At 39.8% G+C, this 25,692-nt stretch overlaps 2 protein-coding genes across 9 annotated transcripts in view; one reads left to right on the top strand and one right to left on the bottom strand.

The window, feature by feature from the left end:
- Positions 1-15,343, top strand: part of PRKD3 (protein kinase D3) — a 52,039-nt gene extending 36,696 nt beyond the window's left edge. The window contains exons 12-20 of one of the 5 annotated variants that reach the window (XR_014509151.1): positions 646-698; positions 2,950-3,022; positions 4,572-4,678; positions 5,091-5,252; positions 6,580-6,678; positions 7,148-7,415; positions 8,619-8,704; positions 9,745-10,539; positions 10,813-15,343. Coding sequence is in view for 3 of the 5 variants with exons in the window: in XM_083432155.1 (XP_083288281.1) it covers positions 646-698; positions 2,950-3,022; positions 4,572-4,678; positions 5,091-5,252; positions 6,580-6,678; positions 7,148-7,415; positions 8,619-8,704; positions 9,745-9,918 (1,022 nt within the window). In the remaining 2 variants the exon portion in view is untranslated. Of the gene's footprint in view, positions 1-645; positions 699-2,949; positions 3,023-4,571; positions 4,679-5,090; positions 5,253-6,579; positions 7,057-7,116; positions 7,416-8,618; positions 8,705-9,744 lie in introns of those variants that run through there. The other 4 variants (XM_083432157.1, XM_083432156.1, XM_083432155.1 and 1 more) reach the window with 4 other exon arrangements.
- On the bottom strand, positions 14,871-25,654 carry NDUFAF7 (NADH:ubiquinone oxidoreductase complex assembly factor 7). Of its 4 annotated transcripts, none has more exons than XM_083432241.1 (10): positions 25,385-25,654; positions 24,033-24,196; positions 22,694-22,774; positions 20,612-20,722; positions 19,167-19,374; positions 18,740-18,798; positions 17,393-17,506; positions 16,596-16,739; positions 16,044-16,217; positions 14,871-15,750 (listed from the first exon to the last, which is right to left on the bottom strand). In XM_083432241.1, exons 1-10 carry the CDS (start codon positions 25,464-25,466, stop codon positions 15,535-15,537), a joined length of 1,353 nt encoding a protein of 450 aa, XP_083288367.1. In that variant the 5' UTR covers positions 25,467-25,654; the 3' UTR covers positions 14,871-15,534. The 4 variants fall into 4 exon arrangements, with proteins under 4 accessions (XP_083288367.1, XP_083288369.1, XP_083288368.1 ...); XM_083432243.1 differs by having other exon boundaries at positions 25,287-25,486; XM_083432242.1 differs by having other exon boundaries at positions 25,098-25,481.
- Between the last annotated feature and the right edge of the window lie 38 nt (positions 25,655-25,692).

Raw genomic sequence — 25,692 nt, 5'->3', positions numbered from 1 at the left:
GCATTTGTGTGGGGTGGGGGACAGGGAGGGCTTAAATAGAAGGGTGGTGGGGTGAAACAGCTTGGACTGGATTTTTCGTGATTCTCCTTGTATTAAAAATAAGGCTGAGCCCTGGCACATTGCAGCTCTGACCTAGAGGCAAAGAATGGAGAACTTGTGATGAAAAGCAGGACTGGGTTGTCTGACTGTTGAATTAAAGAAGATTCTGGCAATGCCTAATGCCCCCAAAGACTGGTGTTTAGGTTCAGACCTGTGTATCAGTCATGCAATACATTCTGTAAGCCTATTTGACTTATACATAAGAAAAACGCATGTGCTTACAAATTCCTTAGTTCTTTCGAGGTGGAGACATAAGGAGAGCAAATGTCTTGAAGGAAGGAGGAACACGGGCAATGTTGATGGCCAGTGACAAAATAGAACTGAAGAAAAATATTCTGTGTTGTTGTGGTAGAGTTCAGTGCGAGGGAGATTTTGAAAGCTGTCTGTTAGGGGAACATAAAGAGGTGTTTGGAAATGTGATGCAGAGTGCCAAGGCTACATTTCACATATTAATTGGAATGTCAATAAATGTTTGGCTGCTAGGACATTGGTCTTTCATTGTAATACTGCTTCCACATTAAAAACATGTATATATTCTCATTGCAGAAGAATTATCTGTCAGCATTTCTGTTTCAAATTGCCAGATCCAAGAAAATGTGGTGAGTCACAAAATGTAAATACTATTGTAGCTGGATTGTTATCAGTTGTCCCCCGATGGCTATTTTATATCAAAATAATTGGAGATAAAGACAAATGAAAAGCTGAAGAACACATTGTTCCCATTAGGCAACCTAGCTTATTTAATACAATGACTTGTCTGGAAAAAAATCTATATATGGTAAAGTTTCTTAACCTTTTTAGTAGTGAGCAATGCAAAAAGAGAAGCCTTGTAAATGATACTTTTTAAGTTTGATCCCTTCCCCCACTTGAGAGCCAGTGTGGTGTAGTGGTTAAGAGCGGTAGTCTTGTAATCTGGGGAACCGGGTTCGCGTCTCCGCTCCTCCACATGCAGCTGCTGGGTGACCTTGGGCCAGTCACACTTCTCTGAAGTCTCAGCCTCACTCACCTCACAGAGTGTTTGTTGTGGGGGAGGAAGGGAAAGGAGATTGTTAGCTGCTTTGAGACTCCTTCGGGTAGTGATTAAGAATTAAGGCTTATTATTATTATTATTTTAAAAAGACTATTGTTGGGGGCTGCCTTTTTGGTAGTTATTTCCCAAAAGGAGGAATGACTTTGTTCCCCAAGCATGAAATGTGCATCCATGTTCTGATCTAAAACCATACTCCAGTACCTTCTTATAGGTTATCTGGGGGAAGGGAAACCCCATAGTCTAGGAAAACAAATGCTGCAGTCCTTTGCCCAGTTACTTGAAAGCAAGTCTCATTGAATTTGACAGAACATCTAAATGAATATGTATAGGATTTGTAGTTTTGGTAGAACATTGGTAGGCTAATTGAAATGTTTTGGGACACGGGTGGCGCTGTAGTCTCTTGGGCTTGCTGATTGGAAGGTCGGTGGTTCGAATCCCTGCAATGAGGTGAGCCCCCGTTGCTCTGTCCCAGCTTCTGCCAGCCTAGCAGTTTGAAAACATGCCAGTGCAAGTAGATAAATAGGTACCACTCCGGCGGGAAGATAAATGGCATTTCCATGCACTCTGGCTTCCATCACGGTGTTCCATTGCTCCAGAAGCGGTTTAGTCATGCTGGCCACATGACCCAGAAAGCTGCCTGTGGATAAACGCCGGTTCCCTCAGCCTGAAGCGAGATGAGCGCCACAGCCCCATAGTCACCTTTGATTGGCGTTAACTGTCCAGGGGTCATTTACCTTACCTTTACCTAATTGAAATGTTTTATTTTATTGATGTGTGGTTTGTACTCTTCTTCCCTAGTCTTTTGTTTATTATATTAGTGATATGCCTGCCAAGTTTGCAGGATAGAGAACCTGTGTTTCTTGTTCGTGATCTCTGGGCATTCACACATGTTGCTCTTTGGGAAATGTCTCTAGCTAGGCTAGAGTTTTTGTAGGTGTCCTGTCCCCACCTTTCATGTGCCCATATCAAAAGGGCATGGCTTCCACCTTTGTGCTCAGTTTTCTTTCTCCCTCATCTCAAGGCTGACTTTTGTTTGTGAGGCAGACAGGTTCTTCTAGTCAAGCACTTCTTAGTGTGAGGTCAGAATGTTCTCTGGAATGTGCCCAGAAATTCTGGAATGTTTTCCTGTGGATCACCTTAGAGCAGGTCTGGTAGTAGCTAAATAAGTTTCACCCAGTGCCAGTGACATAAATGAGGCAGTGATGCCAAATATGGGGCCCAGCCCTACTCTTGCTCATATTACAAATATGTGTGACAATGTGCTTACTATAAGTACAGTTGTCAGGAATCCATCATTGGTTGCAGCTCCTCTTTTGCATATACAGAATACATCTACAATGTGGCAAATGTTCTTGACTGGCCATGCTAAAGAAGCAAAGATCTATGGTTCTGATGGGGATTTTCATATAGACTGGCCTTAGCATATGAGCACACATTCATGCTGACAGAAAGGCTGGTTTGTATGCTTTATTGTTACACAGCTGGAAACAAGTTTAAGGAATACAGATTGCACTGCAGTTTGTAAATTTGCAAATAAATTACAAATAAATTTGCAAATGTTAATTTTGTATGCTGTTCTCATCTCTGTTACACAAGTTACTATACATGGTAAACAATGCTAGCATGAACAGGTTTTAACAGGTGGGAATGGACCTTTTTTACTCCCCTTTTTTTGGAGTAATTTTTAATTGGGTTATAAAAAAATACTTTCTTTCCCTTTTTGTGTCCATGAAGTGTAGCTCTTAAAGCTTCTGCCTCTGTCACTGAAGTAATTGAACATAATATTTACCTTCCCCTGCCTGCACCCTCTCTTCCCCTAGGATATCAGTTCCGTATACCAGATCTTTGCTGATGAGGTGCTTGGCTCTGGTCAGTTTGGTGTTGTGTATGGAGGTAAGTTTGACTAAACAATCACTGCAAGTTCAGACTTGTGATATTTGGCTTTGCATCATGCTAGATCTTCTCTCAGGTTAGGAGAAAGTAATTCAACAGTTCCAGTTCAAGAGACAGTTTCTGTCTCTTACGCAATTGCTTGCCTGGTTTACAACATTAATTCCCATTCAGTTGGTTCTTCTGTTACCTTGCAGAAGTTATGGAATGTTACAGTTGGGTTGCCTTTCTTTTTAATCTAGTGAAAATAAGCCTATATTTTTTGTACCTTTTACTTACACTTAAATCTTTAAGGCAGGTACTCTTTCTGCTTGCTCCATGCAACTATCTTCCAGAGCAGTTATTGTACCCTGACTAATTACAGAATCACCAGTACTGAATAAAGAACTCCAGGTGAGGTCTAGCTAGGCCTCTAAAATAGTAGTAGTGTGGTGTCCTTGTAGCATTTCTTTAGCATTCTTTCTGCCCCTTATGTATATTTTGTGCTTATCTTAAATAAACTGATCAGCTTTTCTCATTAATGTTATATCAAGGCTTTTGTATGTTTTGTTCCATATCAGCTGAAGTGCAATGTGATAGAAGCTAGGGTTGTCCTGTAGGTAGAATCTGGATTCTGATATTCATCCTTTTATTAACTCACTCAGTAATTCTGGACCATTTTATTAACTCAACCTAAATTCCTCATCTGTGGAAGAGAAGTAGTAATTTTATTTTATAAGTGAGTGTGGCTAAAACTGAATATAAGCAAGTCTCTTTGCACATTCAAAGCTATAATGTTTGTAATACATGAAGAGTCCCTGAAGGAGCAAGTTTTGAAATTCTGATTTGTTTCAAGCAAACTCTGTTGCCTCTCACTTCTGCACTTTGAGAGCGGAGCTAAACAATGATTTTGTTGAATTAGGCTCTATGCCCATATTAGTAAAGGTGTACCAAAAATATCCCCATGCAAATTAAGGACTGAGAAGAAGCCCACCCCACTAAAATGAAAGTATAATTCTCTCCTTGGACATGCAGGGATTTTGGTCTTAAGGTGAGATTAGATCTTAACCACAGAGATCCAGACAGCAGAGCAATAATTGCCTTAAGCAGGGAGAAGCACTTTGATATGATGCAAGCTTCAGCACTTCGCATGCTTCATCTGAGATTGTGCTTAGGGTTATACTACTTCCCATCCTCTTTCTCATGTGATAATCATGTAGACTTCACATTTGCATAGGAACCTGAATGCTTCAAGTCCAACAGATGCAGATGCCTTATTCATGCAAACTGTACATTCTTAATATTGTGGTGTACAGATCATGTGGCCAGAGCCCCTATGCAAGCATGAAATCTACCAAGTGAATGTCAGGTGGGGATAAGAGGCAAGCTCTCTCTTCTCAAGGGTATTGGCTGAAAATCTGTAAGTGACAGAGATATTTCCCTCTCTGTTTTTCAGTGTAATATTTAAATACACATTTATCACAAATATCTACCTTCTGTGCAAAAAGTTTGTTTCTGACTCTGCTTGTTGGGTTGGAGATATTAAGTGTGTACTCTGTGTGTGTTTATGTAGGGAAACATAGGAAGACTGGAAGGGATGTGGCAATTAAAGTCATTGATAAAATGCGATTCCCCACAAAACAGGAAAGTCAGCTGCGCAATGAAGTGGCCATTTTGCAGGTACAAAGATTATTTGAATCTGTTCTGTTACATCATAGGAATAAGTTTATTATTGAAATACTGTGAGTAGGTGAGCAATCAGAGGCTTGAATTGTACAGATGCTTGAATCTGCATGTTTCAGAGTTGTGAACATACAGTGTTTCTGTGTGATCATTGTTGACATAGCTGGGTACAATCTCTGCGTAGTCTTGCTTTTGTATATTTTAATATTCCTGCTATAGTAGTTTCTGAGCTGTACAGGAAAACTGTAAAAAGAGCCATAGCTTGTGTTTTGTCTCTACAAATATTGCTAGGGATTGCTTGAGTGCTTTCTAAACAATAAAGCATAGCCAGGACCTAGGCAGATATTTTCTGGTTTTCAGTACATAATGGTGGTACATTTTTCATGACAATATTAAATATGCTTCCTAGAATTTGCACCACCCTGGGATTGTAAACCTGGAATGTATGTTTGAAACTCCAGAAAGGGTTTTTGTTGTAATGGAAAAACTTCATGGCGATATGTTGGAGATGATTCTTTCCAGTGAGAAAAGCCGGCTTCCAGAAAGAATCACCAAATTCATGGTCACTCAGGTGAGTCTGCTCTTAATAATGGCTTGTACAGTTCTGTTGTCGCACATTCAGGGCAGGCTACAACTATTTAAAATAGACTGTTAAAACAATTTAAATCAAACCACAGGAAACTACTTTTTCATAACATTTCAGAAAAGTATTATATACAAAGTAACCTTAAGTAGGGGTCTGGATCTGGATCCCCTAATATTTATTACCGTATGTACCAGGCAGGAATCTTGGTAGATTGAGATTCCTTTTTATTGCTGCTCTCGAAGAAGCACCTTTCACAAACAAGCAGTCAAATAGTGACTCAGGGTTGTATTCAAGATAGTGCTACATTAAAGAGAGTTAGTGTTGAACTTACTCTGTTAACATGTCACTTGGGGGAAAACAGATTCCAAAATGAATAGCTTGTATGTGTATGCTAAAGTTGTAGAGGATAGAAAAATTAAAGGTAGTTTCACAACATGTCTGGTAGTGCAGCCTCTTGCACAACAAGTGAACCTGTTGCTTTCGACTCCATAGCATGGTTCAGCCTGTAGAACCTCCTGCTGCCTGCCCCCTTCTTTGTGGTACCAGTAATGTTCTCTTCCCCAGCTGCTCCCTTTTATTTATTTTTTAAAAATATTTGTTGACCCTAAAGTAGCAGCAGCCCTGGCACCAAAGGTCCTCTTCAGAACCAGGCACGCTGGGTAATGTGACCAGGAAAATGTCTGTCCAATTTCCATGGCTTGCCACGGCAGGGAGGTGGGAAACTGGTCAGTCCACCATGGATTGGAGTTGCACTTGGCTTCTCAAGCAAAGCACTGCCTCCTAGGCTCAGTGGTGGGTGAGTGGGCAGCAGGTTGGGCTGGTGAGCTAGCACGGGTTTATGGGCAGCATTGAGAAATAGACCTCCACTAGTGCAATGGTCTTTGCACTGGGAACCTAAGAAGCTGCCTTATACAGGAGCAAGACCATTGGTCCATCTAGCTCAGTACTGTGTACATTGATTGGCAGTGGCTCTGTAGGGTTTTAGGCAGAGTTTTTCCTAGTCATGCCTGGAAATGTTGGGGATTGAACCAGGGACCTTCTGCATGCAAGGCAGATGATCGGCCACTGAACTGTGGCCCTTCCCCACTAACAATTTGACAGCATTGGCTCCAACCTCAGTCTCATGTGAAGGTGGGCCTTTTCTCCCCCTCCCTAGCCCTAACATCTTTCAGAAGAGGGGCTGAGGAGGACTCCTGGTGATCCTTAAACTGAAGGTAATTTCACCTGTCTTTTAGGCAATTCTTGGACACATAATATGTTGCATCTCTTTCTCTCTGATTTTGAAAATACTTTTTCCCTTTTATTTTCTTAGATACTTGTTGCTTTGAGGAATTTACACTTCAAGAATATAGTGCACTGTGATTTAAAACCTGAAAATGTACTATTAGCATCAGCAGAGCCATTTCCTCAGGTGGGAAAGAATGAAATTTTTTTTTAATGGTTGTATATTCTGCAGGAAGATATACAGGATAAAATGTTCATTAACTCTGTATTTTATGCCATTTGGGAACAAAGCACCATCTTTTGTACTTTGAATGCATCTCATAAAACTATTCTCCGCACACCAGTGTTTGTAGGTCTCTGAGAGAATTGTTACCAGGCCCGAAAGTTAGAACCATTCCATATGATTTACCAGGTGGCCTGGTTGGACACTTCAGGTATCAGTGTGTCGTTTTTGCAATTCTTGCAAAATTGTATGTTGGCGCACAGCTCCCTACCCCCATCTGTTTTGTTTTAAAGAGTTGGCTATTACAGTTAATGAATTTTTGATACTGATGTTCAGTTCAAGGTAATTTAAAGAGTTGGCTATTACAGTTAATGAATTTTTGATAGTGATGTTCAGTTCAAGGTAATTTAATCAACGGATATTTGTTTTACAGGTGAAGCTGTGCGATTTTGGTTTTGCACGTATTATTGGTGAGAAGTCTTTCCGGAGGTCTGTAGTGGGAACTCCAGCTTATCTTGCCCCAGAGGTGCTTAGAAGTAAGGGCTACAATAGATCTCTGGATATGTGGTCAGTGGGAGTCATCATCTACGTGAGCCTTAGTGGTACATTTCCATTTAATGAGGATGAAGACATAAATGACCAGATTCAAAATGCAGCATTTATGTATCCACCAAATCCCTGGAAGGAAATATCTAGTGAAGGTAAATATACTCTAGAGGTTTTGGATATAATATCTTGGTTCATAATATTTTCCATGTTTCTATATTTTAGACTATAAGACATGGCATTTAGTGTGAATGGGACCATGGAATTACAAGATATTAAGGAGGAAACAAAGTGCTGTTATTCAGGGGTTATTGCAAAACGTTTGACTGTAATATAAAATATTCATTTATTGCACTTTTATTCCACCTTTCCTTCCAAGTAACTCAAGGTAGTGTATAGGCACCTGCCTCTGCCCTGTTTTTTATCCCTGCAACAACCTTGTAGGGTTTGTAGACTGACAGATAGCAAGGTCACCCAATGAGATTCATGGCTGGAGAACAGATGTGAATCTGGGTCTTCCAGGTCCTGGTTGAATGCTCTCCACTATACTGCAGATGGGTCTCCAGCACAGATGGATAAAAAGGCTTTAGCTTTTATGTTGGAAGCCTTCTGCTTCATGTTATAGGGCCTGGTTTGGAGGGTTGTAAGATTAAAATCCTGGAGGTATGGCCCTGTCAGGCATTATATTTAGGGCTTTCCCAATGCCTGCTGTAGAAAGGAAAAGAGCCACCAATTATCATAATGGACCCTGGGAACCCTATGTGAAAACATGCCTGTAGATCAGTGTTTTTCAGTTGGTGTATTGTATTATTCAGCAATGCACTTCTTTGTACACAGCCCTTTCCAAAGTTGTCTTGCTTCCTCCCATGCCTGGCGTTTCCCAGAAAAAAGAACTTTACTTGTGCTTAAAGCTTGCTAATGTCATGTAGGTAATGACAATATGGAACTTATTATTTGGATCTGTTGCATACCTTTTGCAGCAAATGTACACTTTGAAAAATTGTTTCAATAGTAGGTATCAATTTGTCCAGAAAGCATCCAAACTTAGCATCCTATGCATGTTACTCAGAAGTAAATGCTGCTCTGTTCAAAAGTACTTACTTCCAATTTAGATGTGTGTAATCTTTCAGCATTATGGTACAATTCAAATTCTCTGAAACAAATAGAAGTCTTATTGTTGACTTCAGATGAATTCCACCCATGCGACACAAACTGTTTGTGTAGTACTGTTTACACAAACCCACAAACTTTCCTTTGTCTCTTAATTACTATTTTTTCCTTCAGAATTATTATTGTGGGTGACAGGAAAGACAAAATACTTATTTTGATTACTTTTTTTCTCTTCCTTGCTCCCCCAGCTATCGATTTAATAAACAACTTGCTTCAAGTGAAGATGAGAAAACGTTACAGTGTTGACAAATCACTTAGTCACCCGTGGTTACAGGTATAGCTAATGCATACCAGCTTTATTGTGTTATATGCTACCCAGTTCAATTACATGAATCATAATCTGACTCAAGTAGTTGACAGGTCTTGTATAAATGAAATCTTGGAAAGTTTATTTGATTCATTTTGAGTAGAGCTATCTATTTTTCCTTCCTCTCTTTTCTGGGCATGATGAGAGTTTGTTTAATTTGGTCTGGGTTTAGCAGTATGCACTGGGTTATTTGAAATAATAGATGTTAAGAGTCATAATTTTCGGATTTGGAGTGATGTCTCTGACACTCATTGCTTTATAACATTGGTTGTTGTATCATACACCCAGCCATCAGTTACTGACTTAGAATGTAACTAGATGTATGAAACCCACTTTTGCTGAGCTAAAGTATAGGACTTGGTGATGGAGACAGTACTTGAAAGGAAGAATCAGCTGACAGAAAGGGTTGTCAAACCCTTCCACTGATTTTCCTCTATAAAAGCTTTCCTGAACCCCCACCATAAGAGCTCTTTTCATTTTGGAATCCAGATAGAGAGTAAAAACCCAACTTAAACTGTCTTGAGGGACAGGTGGATCTCCTGAGGATCTCCTGTGAGCATCCCATTTCCACGTCTTGATAATTAGCTGGATTTTTTTATTTTTTATTTGCAAAAAACACCTCCCTCCAAGCTTGGCTCTAATTAAGTGTAAGGATAGTGAGCATGACTAGAGTGGAGGTCTATTATCTTGACCCTTGCCTGTTCTTTGTGACCCAGGCAGCATTTGTATCATTAAAGGTGAAATATGTTTTGGCTTACTTTGCTGTTAGGCAGGCATGAAGATAGGCATACTGGGGTCTTGCAAGGGTTAGAAAGTAATGTGATTAACTGGCATGAAATCAACGTGTTACATTGGTTTGAAGCAGAGGCTGTGGTGGGAATGAGGAACTTGCCCACAGTCAGAACTGAATATTGTTGGGTAACACACTGTGCTTTTAGAAATGAATCACTGCGCTATTAAGATCAACATTGTGTTCAGAAACAACTCATCTAAACTTTTCTTTTTAGGATTATCAAACTTGGCTTGATCTTCGGGAGTTTGAAACTCGCATCGGAGAGCGTTATATTACCCATGAAAGTGATGATGCTCGCTGGGAAGAACATGCGTATGAGCACAATCTTGTATACCCCAAACATTTCATTATGGCCCCCAATCCAGATGATATGGAGGAAGACCCATAATTGTTATCCAGGGAAAGGCACTTAACTTAAACCGTTACTGATACTCTGATGGAGCAAGTATTGCTCTTTGCTCTTCAGTCTATAAAGCAGTGAAGGATCTTCCATCAGTTTTTGGATGGACTAGATGACTTGGGAAAGGCTCCACATCTCTAGTTACTATGACTATGAATGTGATCCGGCACTGGGTTAAAAGCCATGAAATATTTGTGTTAACATTGCCTTACTGGTACATCGCAGTGATGTTACTGGCCGATGAAGTGCACAGAGACTTGATGTAATATGTGAAATTTCCAGGGTTTTTGTAGTTTACACAATAACAAAATAATTTTAATGGTTTTCTAGTTCCTACCTACTAAGCCATAGAATACTATTTTCTGGTATTTAGATACATCTGTTCTGAAGCTGTAGAGAAACCTGAAATATATACCATGACCAAATAACTACAACAATGCTTGATTTTTAAGCCCCATACAAAACACTGGTAGAATATTTATTTAGCAGGTATGAGTTGGAAAAGCAATAAAAGTAAAGGGAGCCAATAACTTTAAGGCAGATTTGTGGTCCTTCTGCTTAACTAGAGTAGCCTCTTGATGTATGGAAGTGCAGAGCACTAAAATTACAGTCATACCTTGGGTTGAATATGCTTCATGTTGAGTACGTTCAAGTTGCGCTCTGTGGCAACCCGGATGTAATGGAGCGTGTTACTTCTGGGTTTCACCGCTCGCGCATGTGCAGATGCTCAAAATGACGTCATACGCAGAAGCGGCGAAAAGTGACGCATGCGCAGACGTGCCGTCGCTAGTTACGTTCGCTTCTGGATGCAAACGGGGCTCCGGAACAGATCCCGTTCGCATTCTGAGGTACCACTGTACTCCATAATCCCACTTAATATAGACAAGGTGTGTTTTCACCTTAACATTTACATTAGGAGAACAGTAAAGCATTATGGTGAATTATCATTGTGTGGCAGTTGTTAGTGTGACCTTGAGGCTTACGGAGGGCTTTCGGCCTTAATTTATCGATAGACTAGGATCCAGAGATGTAATTTGCATATTGCTGCAAAGAAAAAAGTGCTCCACTGGTTGTTTTTGAGCGCAACAGTTCCGTGTGCTAGACATAAACTTTTAAAAGCAATTGGTATCTTCTGCAGTGGGAATTGTTGCACCAGATAGAATAAACTGAAGCTCCTGCTGTGTGTATTGTTCCCTCTCACATATCACATATTTGGCTCCAGCCAATTAGCATCCAGTGCACAACTAAGATCTTCAGTTGTTTAGCCTTCCACTGTGGAAACGTGATTTGTGGTGGGAAGTTTAAGGTAGTAGGTGCATCACAATAGCCTTGTGGTGGTGGTGGTGGTGGGGGCGCATACTTCTGTGCTGTCATTCCTTTTGGTCTGGAAGAGACTTGTCTGCTGCAGTTTGGCCCCAAAGAATCTTTTAATTTCTTGAAAGGAATAACATTTTACTTAATTTCCAATTAATTCTAGTAACTAGAATCCACAGTGTAATATATCCTTAGGATCTCTGGTGTCATGGAAGAAGATGCGGTCATTTATGTTTCCAGGTTGCTCTTTGCTTTCTGCTCTTTGCTTTCCTTCTGCTTTCATTAAACCCTGTAGTCTAGCAAAATCACTCTTAGCTGCTGGTGATCAGGGGGTTGTGGCCTTTTGCCTCCCACTTGCTGGGTTTGTCACTCAGAAGTTAAGGGTGGAAAGTTTGCCTCCCTCCCTCCTTCCTGTCCCACACAAATTTACTTGCAAGGCACTCTGCTTGATGCAGTTGGCTTCTTCTTAAAAGATCTACTGTTGGGAAAAGGATGGGAAGTGCCTTGGAGGAAGGGCTAACACCTGCCACCCCTTTCTTCCTTTCCCTTCCTGCTAGCAGGTCTGCTTACAAAACACTTACATTTAATCCACACAGTTCTCAATTACAGATGAGCATCAATTTGGCAAGCACTCCTAGATTTAATGAGTATGAATGGGTGGTACTTTATAGATAAAAAAGTTAACACAATTATATGAATTCACTTCCTGGCCACTGTTTGTTCCATCATAGTGTTAATTATTGCTGTCTGAATAGCAGCCTGTCAGTTCTGTTTTGCATCTGCTTTTCTTCTTTCTGATTTCCTGTTCATCTCCTTCCTCAGGTCGGTCTTCAGCATCTTCTCTTCTTCAACTGTCATCAGCTGACTTCTTTTCACTTTGCTTTCTCCCAGCATTTCATGCCCTCCTTTCACTTGCCCTGCATTCTGTGTCATTACAGGACTAGGTTTTACACTTGACATAAAAGTTATTCCTGTGCATGTCTGTGAATTACAACTATGTAAAGAGCAAGAGAGGAACACAGAAGAAGAATCTCAAAAATCTTATCACAATAAGGAAGGTCCAGTGCATACATTCCCTTAAGTTAAACCAATTTTTTTGATCCGGAGAAATGATGGAAGCAGCAGTTCAAGAACAAGGCTATATGAAGATAACCTAAAGCAGTCTGAGAACATTAAAGGCTACTGGACAACCAGTGCAAATGTCACTAAAGTAAATCTAAAATAAAAACCTTGCTTAATTTTATATTTCATCTCAACCAACTGTTCTATTTATAATAGATGACTGGCAAACAAATGAACTAACCTGGATCTAGTTATGAAGTTAACATTTTCAGGGAAATGTGGTCTACAATTGAAATAAGCTGAATATAAATGTCAGCAAGAACCAGATGTGCAGTTGAAGCGTTCTGTGAAATTTTCATGGCAACACTTGCTCTGGCCAAGGCATGCTGCTGTAGCTGTTGCAGCAAAAAACTTCAAAGTAAGTTCCAACAGTGTGTGGCCCCATCTCTAGGATATAGCTTCATTTGATCATGACCTTTAACAGCTGTTCATAGGCCAGTTTATTTTCCAAATCCTCTAACAGCAAAAGGATTTGGCCACCTCTCCATCGCTTCCTCTTGACCTTAAATTTATTAGTGTGTTCTGGATACTCTGTGAGCATTCAGTATAATGGAATTTTCTATGCTATACAATCTCCAATTAGATTGCCACAAGTAGAGGAAAATGTGTTGAATAATGGAGTACACTATGATAGAGCAAGCTTTAGAAAAACCTTGTATAATTATTTAATGTGTTTGTGTTTTGTTGCTTTGTTTCAGTTGCCAGACAAACTTACAAACTCAGTTTCAGTGGTAGCATTTCTCTAATGTGCAAATTTTAGATGAATGGTGCAATTCACAAACTCCTTATTTCAGTCTAGCAGGAGTGAAGCAGAACAAAGACTGTGTGTCATTGGGGCTACAGATTCATAGTCTTATGAGGCATATGAGTTGGAACGGCAGGATATATGAAATATGGGTGTTTATTCTTCCATTTGTGTGTCTCCCTTGATTTATGTTCAGCTGAATGTGAGCGGCCTCAGCTAAAAAATACTGAGGTAATGTGATGTGAAAATTCTGCCTGTGGCATTTTGATTTATGAAGACTATTTTGCATGTGCAACTCATCACTGGATGTTGTTGTCACCGAATAGAGAACATGCATTTATAAGTTCACTTAGATCCTTAGATTTGAACTTTCATTAGCCCCATCCACCACGTCCAATGGGCAAGGATAATGGGAGTAGGAATCTAATAACATATTGAGGACCATGTGTTCACCACCATTTCTAAAAGGGGTTTGTAGTGCACCTATGGCCTGCTTCAAACTAGAATTTGATTAGGATCGTGTGGATTGATTTATGATGGAATGCTGCATGAATGTTTCTGCACTGTGCAGAACGTTTCACTAACTCACTGATGTTTACTGTGACCCACATGAATCACTGGCCTAATTTCAGGCATATTTGTTGAACAGATTTTGAGAGTCAGCTATGCACCTGCAGTTCTTCATGTATTTGCTCTGTATTCAGAATACTTGGACTGAAACTTTTTGTATCTTATTTTGTTATCCCATTACAAACTCCAATGTGACATGGTAATTAATGTATAAAAGTACTGATTATGTAGGCAGAGTTACCTACATGACTGATGCTTTTATTATTGAAGTGAGTGGACAACCAAGAATCTGTTTAATGGCAGGAACTTTGCCAAAGCAGTAACATGTAAATTGGGTCAGTGGGTTGCAAGTAACATGTGGATTCAAAGAACGTTAATTTCTACAATCTTGAATTGGAAGTTGTTCCAGGGATTAAAATTCTACAAATTGGGGGGACCCTCTGAAATAATGCAGCTGTTTGGAAATGCAAGAGACAAGTTTAATGTGGATGAAGCCTTCTCCAAACCACAGAGTCCAAAATAATCAGCCAGGATCTTTTAGCAGATTATCCTTGTAGTTAAGCTACAAATGTATTCAAAGTAAATCTGGAAAATATTCTAGAAAATGTTTCTCACCTATAGAAAAGGTCATTGTAATTTTACTGTCATCAGTTTCTTAACCTTTTCTACTGTAGGCGTGGGGAGCAGTGCTCTCAGTGGGGAGAATCCACAGCATAGATGAGAATGACTAAGTCTCAAAGGCAGTCAAAATGTCATGGATAAGTGAAATAATTGGAAGCCCCTATCACAAATGGTCCAATCATGTTGTAAAATTATTGGAAGCTACTATTCAATTTTTTGAATATACAGCTGGAACTATTCTGTATTTATAGCATGGTATTGAACACTGAAAGTAGCTGTTCTAGCAAAGCACATTTTGTTGTGGCATAACTATTAGTCTATTGGAAGTGTTCATAGATGTTTCACTGTTTTGTCTTATTGTTTCTTTGTAAACTTATGCAACAACAGAATAGGATCAATATTATTTCGGATTGACTCAGTTGTTATCCTATAGCTGTCTACTCAGAAATAAGTCCCCTTGAATTCAGTGGGGTTTGCTTCCAGGTAGGTGTATATAGGATTGCAGCCTTAAGATCGGTTGTAGCATCAGAGAGCCATATTTAAACAGCAGCAAAGAGAGTCAAGAATGTACAGTGTCAGGTATGCCTCTTGATTTAATTTCAGGTTTCAGAAAGGCAAAATTTTGGACCAGTAGGGTAGGAATAAAAAGCTCTGTTGTGGTTAAAGATGAGAAATAACTGGAATGTTTCTACTCTATAACAGCTGTTACACACATTTCACAAACCATAAATAAACTGCATAGCTTGCACTCTAACTTTCCTATAAATGCCTACAAATATTATTAAATCAAAGCTTTAAGTCACTGAAGGTTGGCATTAAATCTGTTGCTCCAAATGAATTTGTACCCAGTGTTGCATTATCATTAATCTTTGTTTTTCAGTTAAGTTGCATTCATTGAAGAAATAGTTCTGTATTGATGCTAGAAGATATTCATGTAAAACTTGTAGCCTCAAAAAGACACTGTCAAGTACTTTTTATATTTTTATATGTCCCGTTGTTTGTAAATATCCTCTAAGCTTGAAAATAAATTTTATTTCCCTATCATGCGTCTTTCCCCCACTACTGTATCCTCTGTACTTCCTCTAACTTTGGTAACTGTATCAAAATCCCTGTGTGCAGGCATTGTTACAGAAAGGCAACATGATTGTTATGAGACCTATCTACATACCCCTATTTCCATGATTCGCAATGGGAAGCCTGCATCGTTCTCTTAAAGCATTCACATTTGGGGTTCACTTCCATGAGAGTTCACCAAAGCCAGCAACAAATGCTGAATGTGATGTTGAGTCTTTTGACTTCTTTTGCTGATCTGAAGCTGTAAATCTGGAGTGAGGTAACATGGCAAAAAAGTGGAAACGTCCTCCCATTTTATCCAGGTCCATTAACATTTCATAACTTCGAAGCAGCTGAGTCTGAATGGCTGCATCATTGACACTTTTCAATAGTACCTAAATGGGAAAATGGATTATTTTAATCCCCTTTAAAACTGCAGAATTGTCCAATTGTGCTACCTGTAACTTGGCTACTTTCCATCCTAGAATTACATCAATCTCCTGCCCTTCCAAATTTGTATATTCTGAATTTTAACTTGTTCATTTGATAAATTTTTATCCCACCCTTCAAAATAAATAATACAGGTTCTGTCTCTCATTACAATGAGACTTAAATCAGCTACAGATAATCTAAGTGATTCAGTTAAGTAAGACTAGTTTTTATAAACTAGCCAGAAAGTGGCCCCTACCTGCAGTCTGATATCAATGCCCATATTTTTCAAAAAATCATGTTGCTTTATGGGACCCAATGTTGCTACTCTTTCCTGTGCTATTTTTCGCAGGTAACTGAAGTCAACATCTGCTGTGAGGTCCGCTGTTCCTGGAGATATTAAGACATTGTGAAGTTCATGTCCACGGAATCCCTGAAAAATAATGGGGGGGGGGGGAATGGTTCACTTAGACCCTGCAGCTTTTTAGGTTGCAGACAAAAATAGAGCACAGAGGAATAATGACCTCCAATTATAAAAAGGGAATTGTTCAAGTTACGAATTATGATTTTTGAAGAATTGTATGCTGTCTTAAGCTACAAATGGCTCCCTTTCCAAAACCTCACCACTTATTGCTGGCTATAACATTATTGGCAATAGATAAATGCCACAAAATGGTGCACTTCTACTCCACCTTTTATTGCAAAGCTACTTTAGTAACTGCCCCAGATAGTAGAGAAGAAATTTTAGCTTTGGAAAAAAACAGACTGTTCACGCAAACTGTCCTGTAGGAACCTTTATAAATCAACCTACCCTGAACGTATCTGTTTTGGTTCCATTGTGGCCATAATCTACAATCAGTGCATTGCCCCCATTCTTTTCAATATTATGGGCCAGCTTCTGGATGATGATACCAGCATCAGGACACACTTCCACATGATCTCTGGATTCTTTGTCCTAAATGAGAATTCAGGGGTTGAACAAACAGTTATGTAGCAGTATATGAACACATGTCTACAGCTATAAGTCCTGACACTTTCCTGCAGATTCGCTCAAGAGAATTTTGGGTTGTGAGTTTTATGGGAGGACATGAATCGTCCATCAAACCTGTAATTCTCAGGATTCCCTGCAGGGAAACGATAGCAGGAAATCTGCAAGATGGGGTTTGTCACATGTCTATCTGGATCCTACATTTGTTATGAAATAAAACCCCTTGTCGGAATTAACTAGATGCGAGATTTGTTGCATTTTAGTAATGATCTTACTGGTTAATTTGATAAATACCAGGTAAGCTGCTATACAAGATTCTATAAAGTTTTCCTTAGGAATCTATAGCTTAATATTCTGCTTGTCCATCTCTTTTCCTAAAATGAAATACAGATGTATCACACTTACTGGTCTGGTTTCACATGGCAAGTAGCCTTTCCTTACAATTTTATTGCACATAACAAATGCATACTAAGATGTTATCAATAAAAACCGCCAGATAAGTATGTTTGAAACAGTGATAATAACTGCAGTAAGTACATTTTGAAAACAGTGAGCAGCTCAAAATATGTAACACAATGGCAGTATTAGCTGGATGGAGAGGATTATATAAGCGAGCTTACATGTATGAAGGCTTTTGCAGCAGGAGTAGCAGATGGCGCAAGGACAAATCGCAGGTTGTCAGGAGTGTCTGGATCAATGTCAACCAACAACTCACGCCACCCCTTTTCTGTTTTCTGTTAATTTAAAAATAACTTGGATACGGATTTCATTGAACACTGTCAGCTACACTGTTTACCATTGCATGTAAGTTTATTCAAGGATATGCTCTTGACAAAAAAAAAAAAAAGCCGATTAATCATTTATTATACTTTTACCTCTCAGTGAAGTTCTTTAAAAGCAAACATGAACAGATTTTGCTTCACTAATTTGTACCTTTGTGGTAAAGTTCCTGCTATATTCCTTAGTATTCTGACCAGTAGAAACAAAAAACCCAGTCAACTGTGTTAATCCATTATTACACACATCTGCACATCTGAAAGCAGCTGTGTACTGTTTAATATCCAATTTATTAGAATCAGCATGGCAGTAATCCTGTGCATAGTTTCCTATAAGCTCTTATCAAAACTCAATGGTACTTGCTTCTGACAGGGTAGATTGTAAAACACACTGGGCGTTAACAAAATATTGTGAGCCAGCTGAAATGCAAGTGTTAGCTTTTAATTAGGAATGCATTTAAGCTGGAAGCAGGAAGCTCATGAAAAAGAGAGGAAGCAATCTCCAGCCGCAGCTTGACTGTTTCCCTCATTCTCTGACTTGTATGCTAATTCAGTAACTTTGCCATTCTAGCAGATGTAATATCTTCTCTTCTGAAAAAAGTCCTGGAGCAGTGCTGCCCTACATTTCTCCTCCAATACACCACTAATACTGGCCAGTAATAATATTATTTATTAAATTTGTAAAAAAACAAATATTTATACAAATTTATATGATTTGCATACCAACCTTGTAGACTAGATAAACAAGTGTGCAACTAGTAGAATAAGAATAACACAAATCCTACCATTGCCTATTTAAATCAATAGATGTAGTTAAACGCAGAATCTTGTATTATTACAAGACTGCTGACATGTCTGTGTACAGTGCAAGTACTTGATCACTATTCCCTACAATCTTGGTTTCCAAAATTAGAATACATGCACTGTATCTAAATATAAAACTTTTGCTATATAAAAAAGCTGAATTTAACTTAATGATTTGACTTATTTTGTATAATATATACACTTCATTGTACAAAATAAGTTGTTGTTAAGTTAAATTCATTTCTGTCATTCCATGTACTTATTAAAGCATGTCAGTTCCATGACACAGACACACTTGCTCTCTACCTCCACTGGATTGTAGTTTTGTTCTCTTTCTAAATAGTAAATACTCTTAAAGTCAAGTCATGCAATAAAGAGCTATCATACCTGAAATTTGTGTATAGGAAGAGCGTCAAAAAATTCATGTGCTAAATAAAAACTGAAGCCTAAAGGAAAAACAAAGTGTCAATCAAATTACAACCTCTGAAACTAACATTTCCCACTTAAATAGCACCCAAAGTCTTCACTTGGAACTGCTGTATGAGGTATCTGTTGCACTAGATTCAAAACTGCAATTTCAAGCACAATATGAAGAACCACTAGAAAATTGTTTTACCACCACAAAAACTGAAATCTTCAAAAACAGATTTACTATAAACATTTTGCAATCAAACTATCCAAACTCACATTAAAACATACCAAGGAGAAGCAGATCTACAGTTATATAACCTCTGGACACCTCACCACTGCAAAGCTTTAAAAAGAGAACTAATGACAGTTCAATAAAAGCACACACACGAGCATCAAACCTTACCTTCTGGCACATCATTCAGGTCTTGGTACCAGAAAATTGGCAGCCTGGTCTTAGTAATCCCTTGCATGTAGGTAGTGGGACTCTCTATTAATTCTGTCTTTCCTTCTGTGAGTACTGATGCTTGAATCTCACTTAATTTTGGACTGATTTCCACCAAATGAACAGAAATATCACATTTACTAAGTACAGAACTCAGCTGATTAAAAACCTGTAAATGAAGAAGTGAAGTTAGAGACAAAGAACAGGTAGTGATTTTATAAAATTATTCAAGGCTGTGCTTAAAAGACTTCTACAAAAGCTTTATAGTTATTAGGTTGTATCCAGTGTTGCCTGTATGTGAGCAGAATGGATTTCCACTCATGCAATGCAGCTTTGCATTCTTCTTTCCCCTCCCACACTCAAAATCCACTCTGGAGAACTGGGGGAGACAGCTGAGAAGATTTGGAAGGGGGCACGGGAGGGACTGCTGAGAAGAGGAGAGTCCTGTTACGCAAGCAAAACTCTACTTGTGCAACACTGGATTCCTCCCTTTATTTTCCGAAATGATAGTGGTTTTTCTCAAGCACTTTGGGTTAAGTGGCATGTCAGCTACCTTGGCATCACAATAAAATTCCTGATGTTAAACCAGAAAGGCAGGGATATAAATTTGTTTTGCAGGCCAATAAGGCAGAAACTGGTAGGTACTAGGGGCCAAAGAACGGATGAAAATCAATGAGATACAGGCAGAATTTCTAAAAACCATAACTCTGCTGTGCCTCACAAAGGCTTGTTTAGAGGCCTGATAAACCAAACTTTATGAAGTCATGAATGAGCGTTGGGATCAAGTATTCTTTGCCTCATTCTTCTTCCTGTCATGCACTGGCTTTAGAGTAAGAATTCTGATTTGTATTCAGTCATAGTTTGCCATTACATTACAAATGGGGAACTCTGGTTTAATGTTGGTTAACAAACTAGGAAAACAAGCTAGGTCAAGTTCAGAGGTAACAAAAATATCTGGCTTCATACAGACTAGTATGATGGTGATGATAGTTATATGCTCATATTAATAACGATACATAACAGGAGAAGGATTGGGGTAAGGGAAGAGCTCTAGGTCGTGACACTTGTTCAAGGCCTCAAAACCAAGGTTTATTTATGAGTCACCAGCTATTCTGCACTAGACAGAAAGGTTTGAAACAAACAAGGGTTTCCTAAAGCTTGCTATCTAGTGCAGAATAGCAGGTGAAACAAAGAATTTTAAGAATTTCAGCCTGAAATGTACAAAAAAGGCAGGTTTCAAACCCACCAGACTATGGAGGAAAAGGTTGTATTTTGTTGTTGTTTAGTCGTTTCTGACTCTTCGTGACCCCATGGACCAGAGGACGCTAGGCACTCCTGTCTTCCACTGCCTCCCGCAGTTTGGTCAGACTCATGTTGGTAGCTTTGAGAACACTGTATTTACTTACCCGCAAAATATCATTAGTAAGACTACCTCTTCCTGGGCCCAATTCCACCAGTTGAATTGTTTTTGGCTTGCCAGCAGCCATCCATTCACTAACGAACCAAACACCTATTAACTAGAGAAAATAAATAGATGTAATTTTTTTTCATCCTATAGAACACTTTAGTTGAAAACTGAGTGGCACATAAGCATTTCATCTCAGGGAAAAATGGAAATTTAAGTTTACAATCATAATAAGTTTTGCCCTTACTATGCAATTTTGCAGTTTTAAACACAGTAAAATTGCTTAAACACCGTTGAAATACATATGTTTACTGTATGCTGGATGGCAGTTGATGTTTTCCTGAATCTTCATGTTCAGTGCTTAGAAGAACTCTTCCTGGGAGCACAGCTTGGGAGTCATTTTGGACTCGCAGCTGTCCATGGAGGCACAGGTCAATTCTGCGTCCAGGGCAGCTGTCTACCAGCTCCATCTGGTACGCAAGCTGAGACCCTACCTGCCCGCAGACTCTTGCCAGAGTGGTGCATACTCTAGTTATTTCCCACTTGGACTACTGCAATGTGCTCTACGTGGGGCTACCTTTGAAGGTGACCCGAAAACTACAACTAGTCCAGAATGTGGCAGCTAGACTGGTGACTGGGAGCAGCTGCCGAGACCACATAACACCGGTCTAGAAAGACCTACATTGGCTCCCAGTATGTTTCCGAGCACAATTCAAAGTGTTGGTGCTGACCTTTAAAGCCCTAAACAGCCTCAGTCCAGTATACCTGAAGGAGCGTCTCCACCCCCATTGTTCTGCCCGGACACTGAGGTCCAGCACCGAAGGCCTTCTGGCGGTTCCCTCACTGCAAGAAGTGAAGTTATAGGGAACCAGGCAGAGGGCCTTCTCGGTGGTGGCGCCCGCCCTGTGGAACACCCTCCCACCAGATATCAAAGGGGAAAAAACTACCAGACTTTTCAGAGGCATCTGAAGGCAGCCCTGTTTAGGGAAGCTTTTAATATCTGAAAGACCATTGTATTTTAACATTTTATTGGAAGCCAGCCAGAGTGGCTGGGAAAACCCAGCCACATGGGTGGGGTATAAATTATTATCAATACTATTATTATTTATTATTATTATTATTATTATTATTATTATTATTATTATTATTATCAGACAAATCAAGACTGGGCAGGTGGCTTGGATTCTTGTATATCAAAAGAATTAACTAACAGTGCAGTCTATATGTGTTAACTCAGAATCAACTCCTTCAATGGGGCTTACTCCTGGGTATAGGATTGCTGCCTAAATTCCTAATGAAAGATACTTACTCGGGAGTATCTCTTTCTTAACTTAGTGGAATTTATTACATCACTAACAATGACATCAGATTCCTTAAGCAGAAATTGTCTCCCTTGTTATTTACCATGAATAGGTATATACTGGAAAGAACCCAGCTTAACTTTAAGATCTTGGGAAAACTTTCAAATGTATTTATTTATTATTTGTCTGTTGCTTTTCTGCGTAGCTGTGTCCACAGTGCCTCACAACACAACAATAGCAATACAATAGCAGGAATACACATCAATACATCATTATAACAGTAAATTGCCAATTCATTAAAAAATCTAATATAGCACTCCAAACACATAACAGTTCATTTCAAGAACAGCAAAATCTTAAATTCGTTGCAAGTTAGACAATATCAGTCACAAAAACTAACATAATCTTAATTTTTAAAAAGCATAAGCCAGAGAGTAAGGTGTGATAACACTTCTCTACTGTTCTCAGATATTAGTAAATCATATAAGCAGCAGCAAGTTTCTCAAAGTATGAAGTGCAGGAAATAGTTGTCATCATTTTTGCAACAGCTTCATTTAAAATGCTACACACAGAAGTAGTAGGCTTAATACTGAGAAAATGCACTTTTTTGTAAATTGAACAAACATTTGGAAATCGCTTTCTGATACTTCAGAGACAGAATGGTGACACTGCTCGGTATGGAAGAAGACTAGTATGCAAACCTTGACAGGATAATGGCTTAAAAAGCAGGACCATAAAATATTACCATATCTCATCAGATAAAATGTGCTTTAAAAATGTACCTCCCCAAAGATCTGACTTATTTCAGGTGAAGTAACAAAATCTCCTTTTTCACCTAGCATGTCACGATGCATATAGTATCCCTATAAAAGAAAAAAGAACCAATCAGTTCCCAACTCTTGATTATGTTCACTTGCTAGTTAGCTACAACACTGAAATTGTTTAATGAAAGAAACTAACAGCCCTCTTAAAATATAAACACTGTCCTCATACTTAAACATCCTTAAACTCAGTTAGGAAGCTTTATGGGAGGAAGGCTGAGGAGGTAGAAGAGACAGAGAGACTTAATGCAGACTAGCTGAAGGACAGGGGGTTGAGAAGCTATGGCTTGAGGCAAGGATGGGTGGGAGAGGCATAGAAATAAGAGAAAGAGCCAAGGATAAAAGAAAGCAAGAGTGAGGAAAAAACTCACTGAGGGCCAGAGACTAGGAGGGGCCACCGATGTAGGCAGAAGGGAATGAATGAGCCACAGAACAATCCTTATCCCCAGATTTGCTGGCTAGAGGGTGTTAGGATGGAGTGGGTGTGCCTCTTCTCTAGTAGATGAAGGGCATGTCTGATGCAGAGGCCCCTACTAGGATGGCTCCATAGGCATTGATCTATTGCAGGCCTCAAAATGTGGCATTCTAAGGGCAGGGCAGAGGCACTGCCATCTGATATCAAAGCCATCCTGATTATCCAGTAAGCTACAGCTCACTAACTTAAGGGGCAATTTTTGGACAACAGCCATACCTTGGATAAAATGTGATGGGTGTTTCCTACCATGACAACTTGTATAAAAGTTGTCTTTGTATGTCAAAAAAGTTAAGCATAAACAAATGAGATCATTTGAATGAGAATGTAAAACAAATCTGCCCACCCACAAAGAAACTATACTAGTTATCGTAGTAATGATGTACAACCAAAAGCTTAGTACGCAGTGTAGGTCTCACCTTCCCTCCAGCCTTGTCTCCTAGGCCTGCAGTTCCTCACCCTTCAAAACCTCCTTGCAGTGCATTACTAAGTGGGGTGTGTGGAAGATGCAAAGTGGTGGACTGACCACCACTTCCAAAGCCCTGCTGGGTTGCCAGAGTGGGAAGTGTGTGGGGTCAACTTACTGCCCCCTGCATGTATTTATTATTATTACTATTATTACTATTATTATTATTATTATTATTAAATCCCCTCCCATTGGTTTGAATTGGGGTCAGGGTCAGGGCTGGCATTCCTTCTCCTCTACCTCCCCTTACTCTTTGTGCAGCATCATTGGTACAAGTTTCATCTGAATAATAGACAAATATAAACTGGAGCTTCAAATCCCAAAGTGAAATTTGAATGATGAACATTTAGTACTGTTCATACCTTCACAGGATTAGTCAAAACTTCCCGCATATATTCAGCAACTGTAATGGGACCAGTTGACTTTATTTTCATCATTAGATGCTTCAGCATTGGAGTCACTGGACTGTTTTCCGCTGCTTTACTTTCTGAACTAAAGCACTGGCATTTCAATGTAGTGGAACGACCTATGTAAAAACATAAGATTAGCCATCTACAAGTGATACACTGAATAAATAGTCTCTCTAGAAGTGGCTAATATGAGCTATGTTTGAGGAAGCATACAAAGCAACTAAATGATGGTTAGAGGAAACTTTTTTAAAAAAATGGTGTAGGTGTGGGGCCATCAGCTTGTTAAAGATCCCTGGAAAACATGAGGAACTGAGCATTGCTTTATAAGAAAGTAGTATTTAAATTCTAAATGCATTACTTAACCCCAAAAATTATCAGTCAAGATGCAAAAAGTTCTAAATGCAATTCCAGGCATGTCCAAAGTCTGTTTCAAGGGCCTAATCCGCCCTGCCGGTCAGTTTAATCCAGCCCCTGTGGCAGTTTATTGCCTGTCGTAAAAACCTCAACAACTTCAACCCTGAAAAAAGGTCAACAACTTTGGTTGGCCCTCTGGTCGGCCCTCATGGCTCTTCACTTCATCAAATCTGGCCCTCTTTGAAAAAAGTTGGACAGTACACTGCCTGATTCAGACAAAGGGGTGACTCAGTAGTCACTTAATGCAACTTCCTGTGCTTCAAAGGCATGTAAATAAATGGCATGGGGCAAACGTATTAGGCAAGATCCAACCAAAACGAAGTACTTTTAAGCTCCACTGAAATCAGATTGCTCATTATTTACCGATTCCTGCCTGTTCTTTTCCATACTTCCTATTACCACTAAGTGACTTTTTCTGGGGGCGGGCAGAGGGGCCACCCCTTTGCGCTTATTCCCTTTCCCCTGTCTTGTAGTGGGGGGAAGGTGATATAGAAGCAGTTGTTCCGAGCAAATATCTGGGGGGTGATGTGCATTTCTCTGATCATTACCACTGCTTTCTACTTGCAATTGGGAGCTGAGGTGATAAACTGGGCGGCTGCATACATGCAAAGCTGGATAGTTTCCGCTCCAACACGACCCCCAGGGTCTCTTCAAACTCTACAATTCTGTGATTCTAGGGCTCAATACAGGGAGCTGCCTGGTTTTGGGGGGAGCATCTTTGTGGAGGGAGGCGGGTCTGTGGGGACTGGCACGGCTGCGAACGCTCTTCGGTTGCAAGCCCCGCGCACTTACTCGGGAGTAAGTCCCGCTGAAGTCAACAGGACTTGCTTCAGAGTAAACGCAAGTGAGGTTGTGCTGTTAAGGTATGCTCCACGCATCGTTCTCGTTACCATGGAGACGGAGGAAACGGTCGCTTCGCGCGACAACGCGCATCCCCCGGAGAAAGGCTCTGCCCGGCTGCACGAGCGCCATGCTCGCGCTGTCTGCAGCTCGCGCCGAGGCCTTCTTTCACCTCCCTGACCCTCTTGTCCTGGCAGCGAAATAAAATAATTATTTTGCGAAACGCCAAAGGAGTTCACCTTAGGGCCCGTGCCTGTACTAAGATGCTTATTATTACAATATAGATAGACAAGCAGTGCGTCCCTCTTCCTGCCCCTTTCCCGTTTTTTCCTAAATCTGCGCCGTTCATAGTACCTTC

The sequence above is a fragment of the Podarcis tiliguerta genome (genome assembly GCF_965153285.1).
Source record: "Podarcis tiliguerta genome assembly, chromosome: 3".
NCBI classification, from domain to species: Eukaryota; Metazoa; Chordata; class Lepidosauria; order Squamata; family Lacertidae; genus Podarcis; species Podarcis tiliguerta.
The sequence above is the reverse complement of the archived record's forward strand: the minus strand, read 5'-3'. Positions and strand labels throughout refer to the sequence as shown.

Bases quoted from the DNA above. Each gene is read 5' to 3' on its own strand.
- NDUFAF7 (XM_083432240.1), bottom strand. From the start codon at position 25,387: ATGGTAACGAGAACGATGCGTGGAGCATACCTTAACAGCACAACCTCA. The intron at 20,723-22,693 runs GTACATTTTTAA...TATTTTCTCTAG, and splicing joins TAAGTCAGATCTTTGGGGAG to TTAATAGGTGTTTGGTTCGT. The intron at 15,751-16,043 runs GTAGGGGCCACT...TTTCCCATTTAG, and splicing joins GCATTGATATCAGACTGCAG to GTACTATTGAAAAGTGTCAA.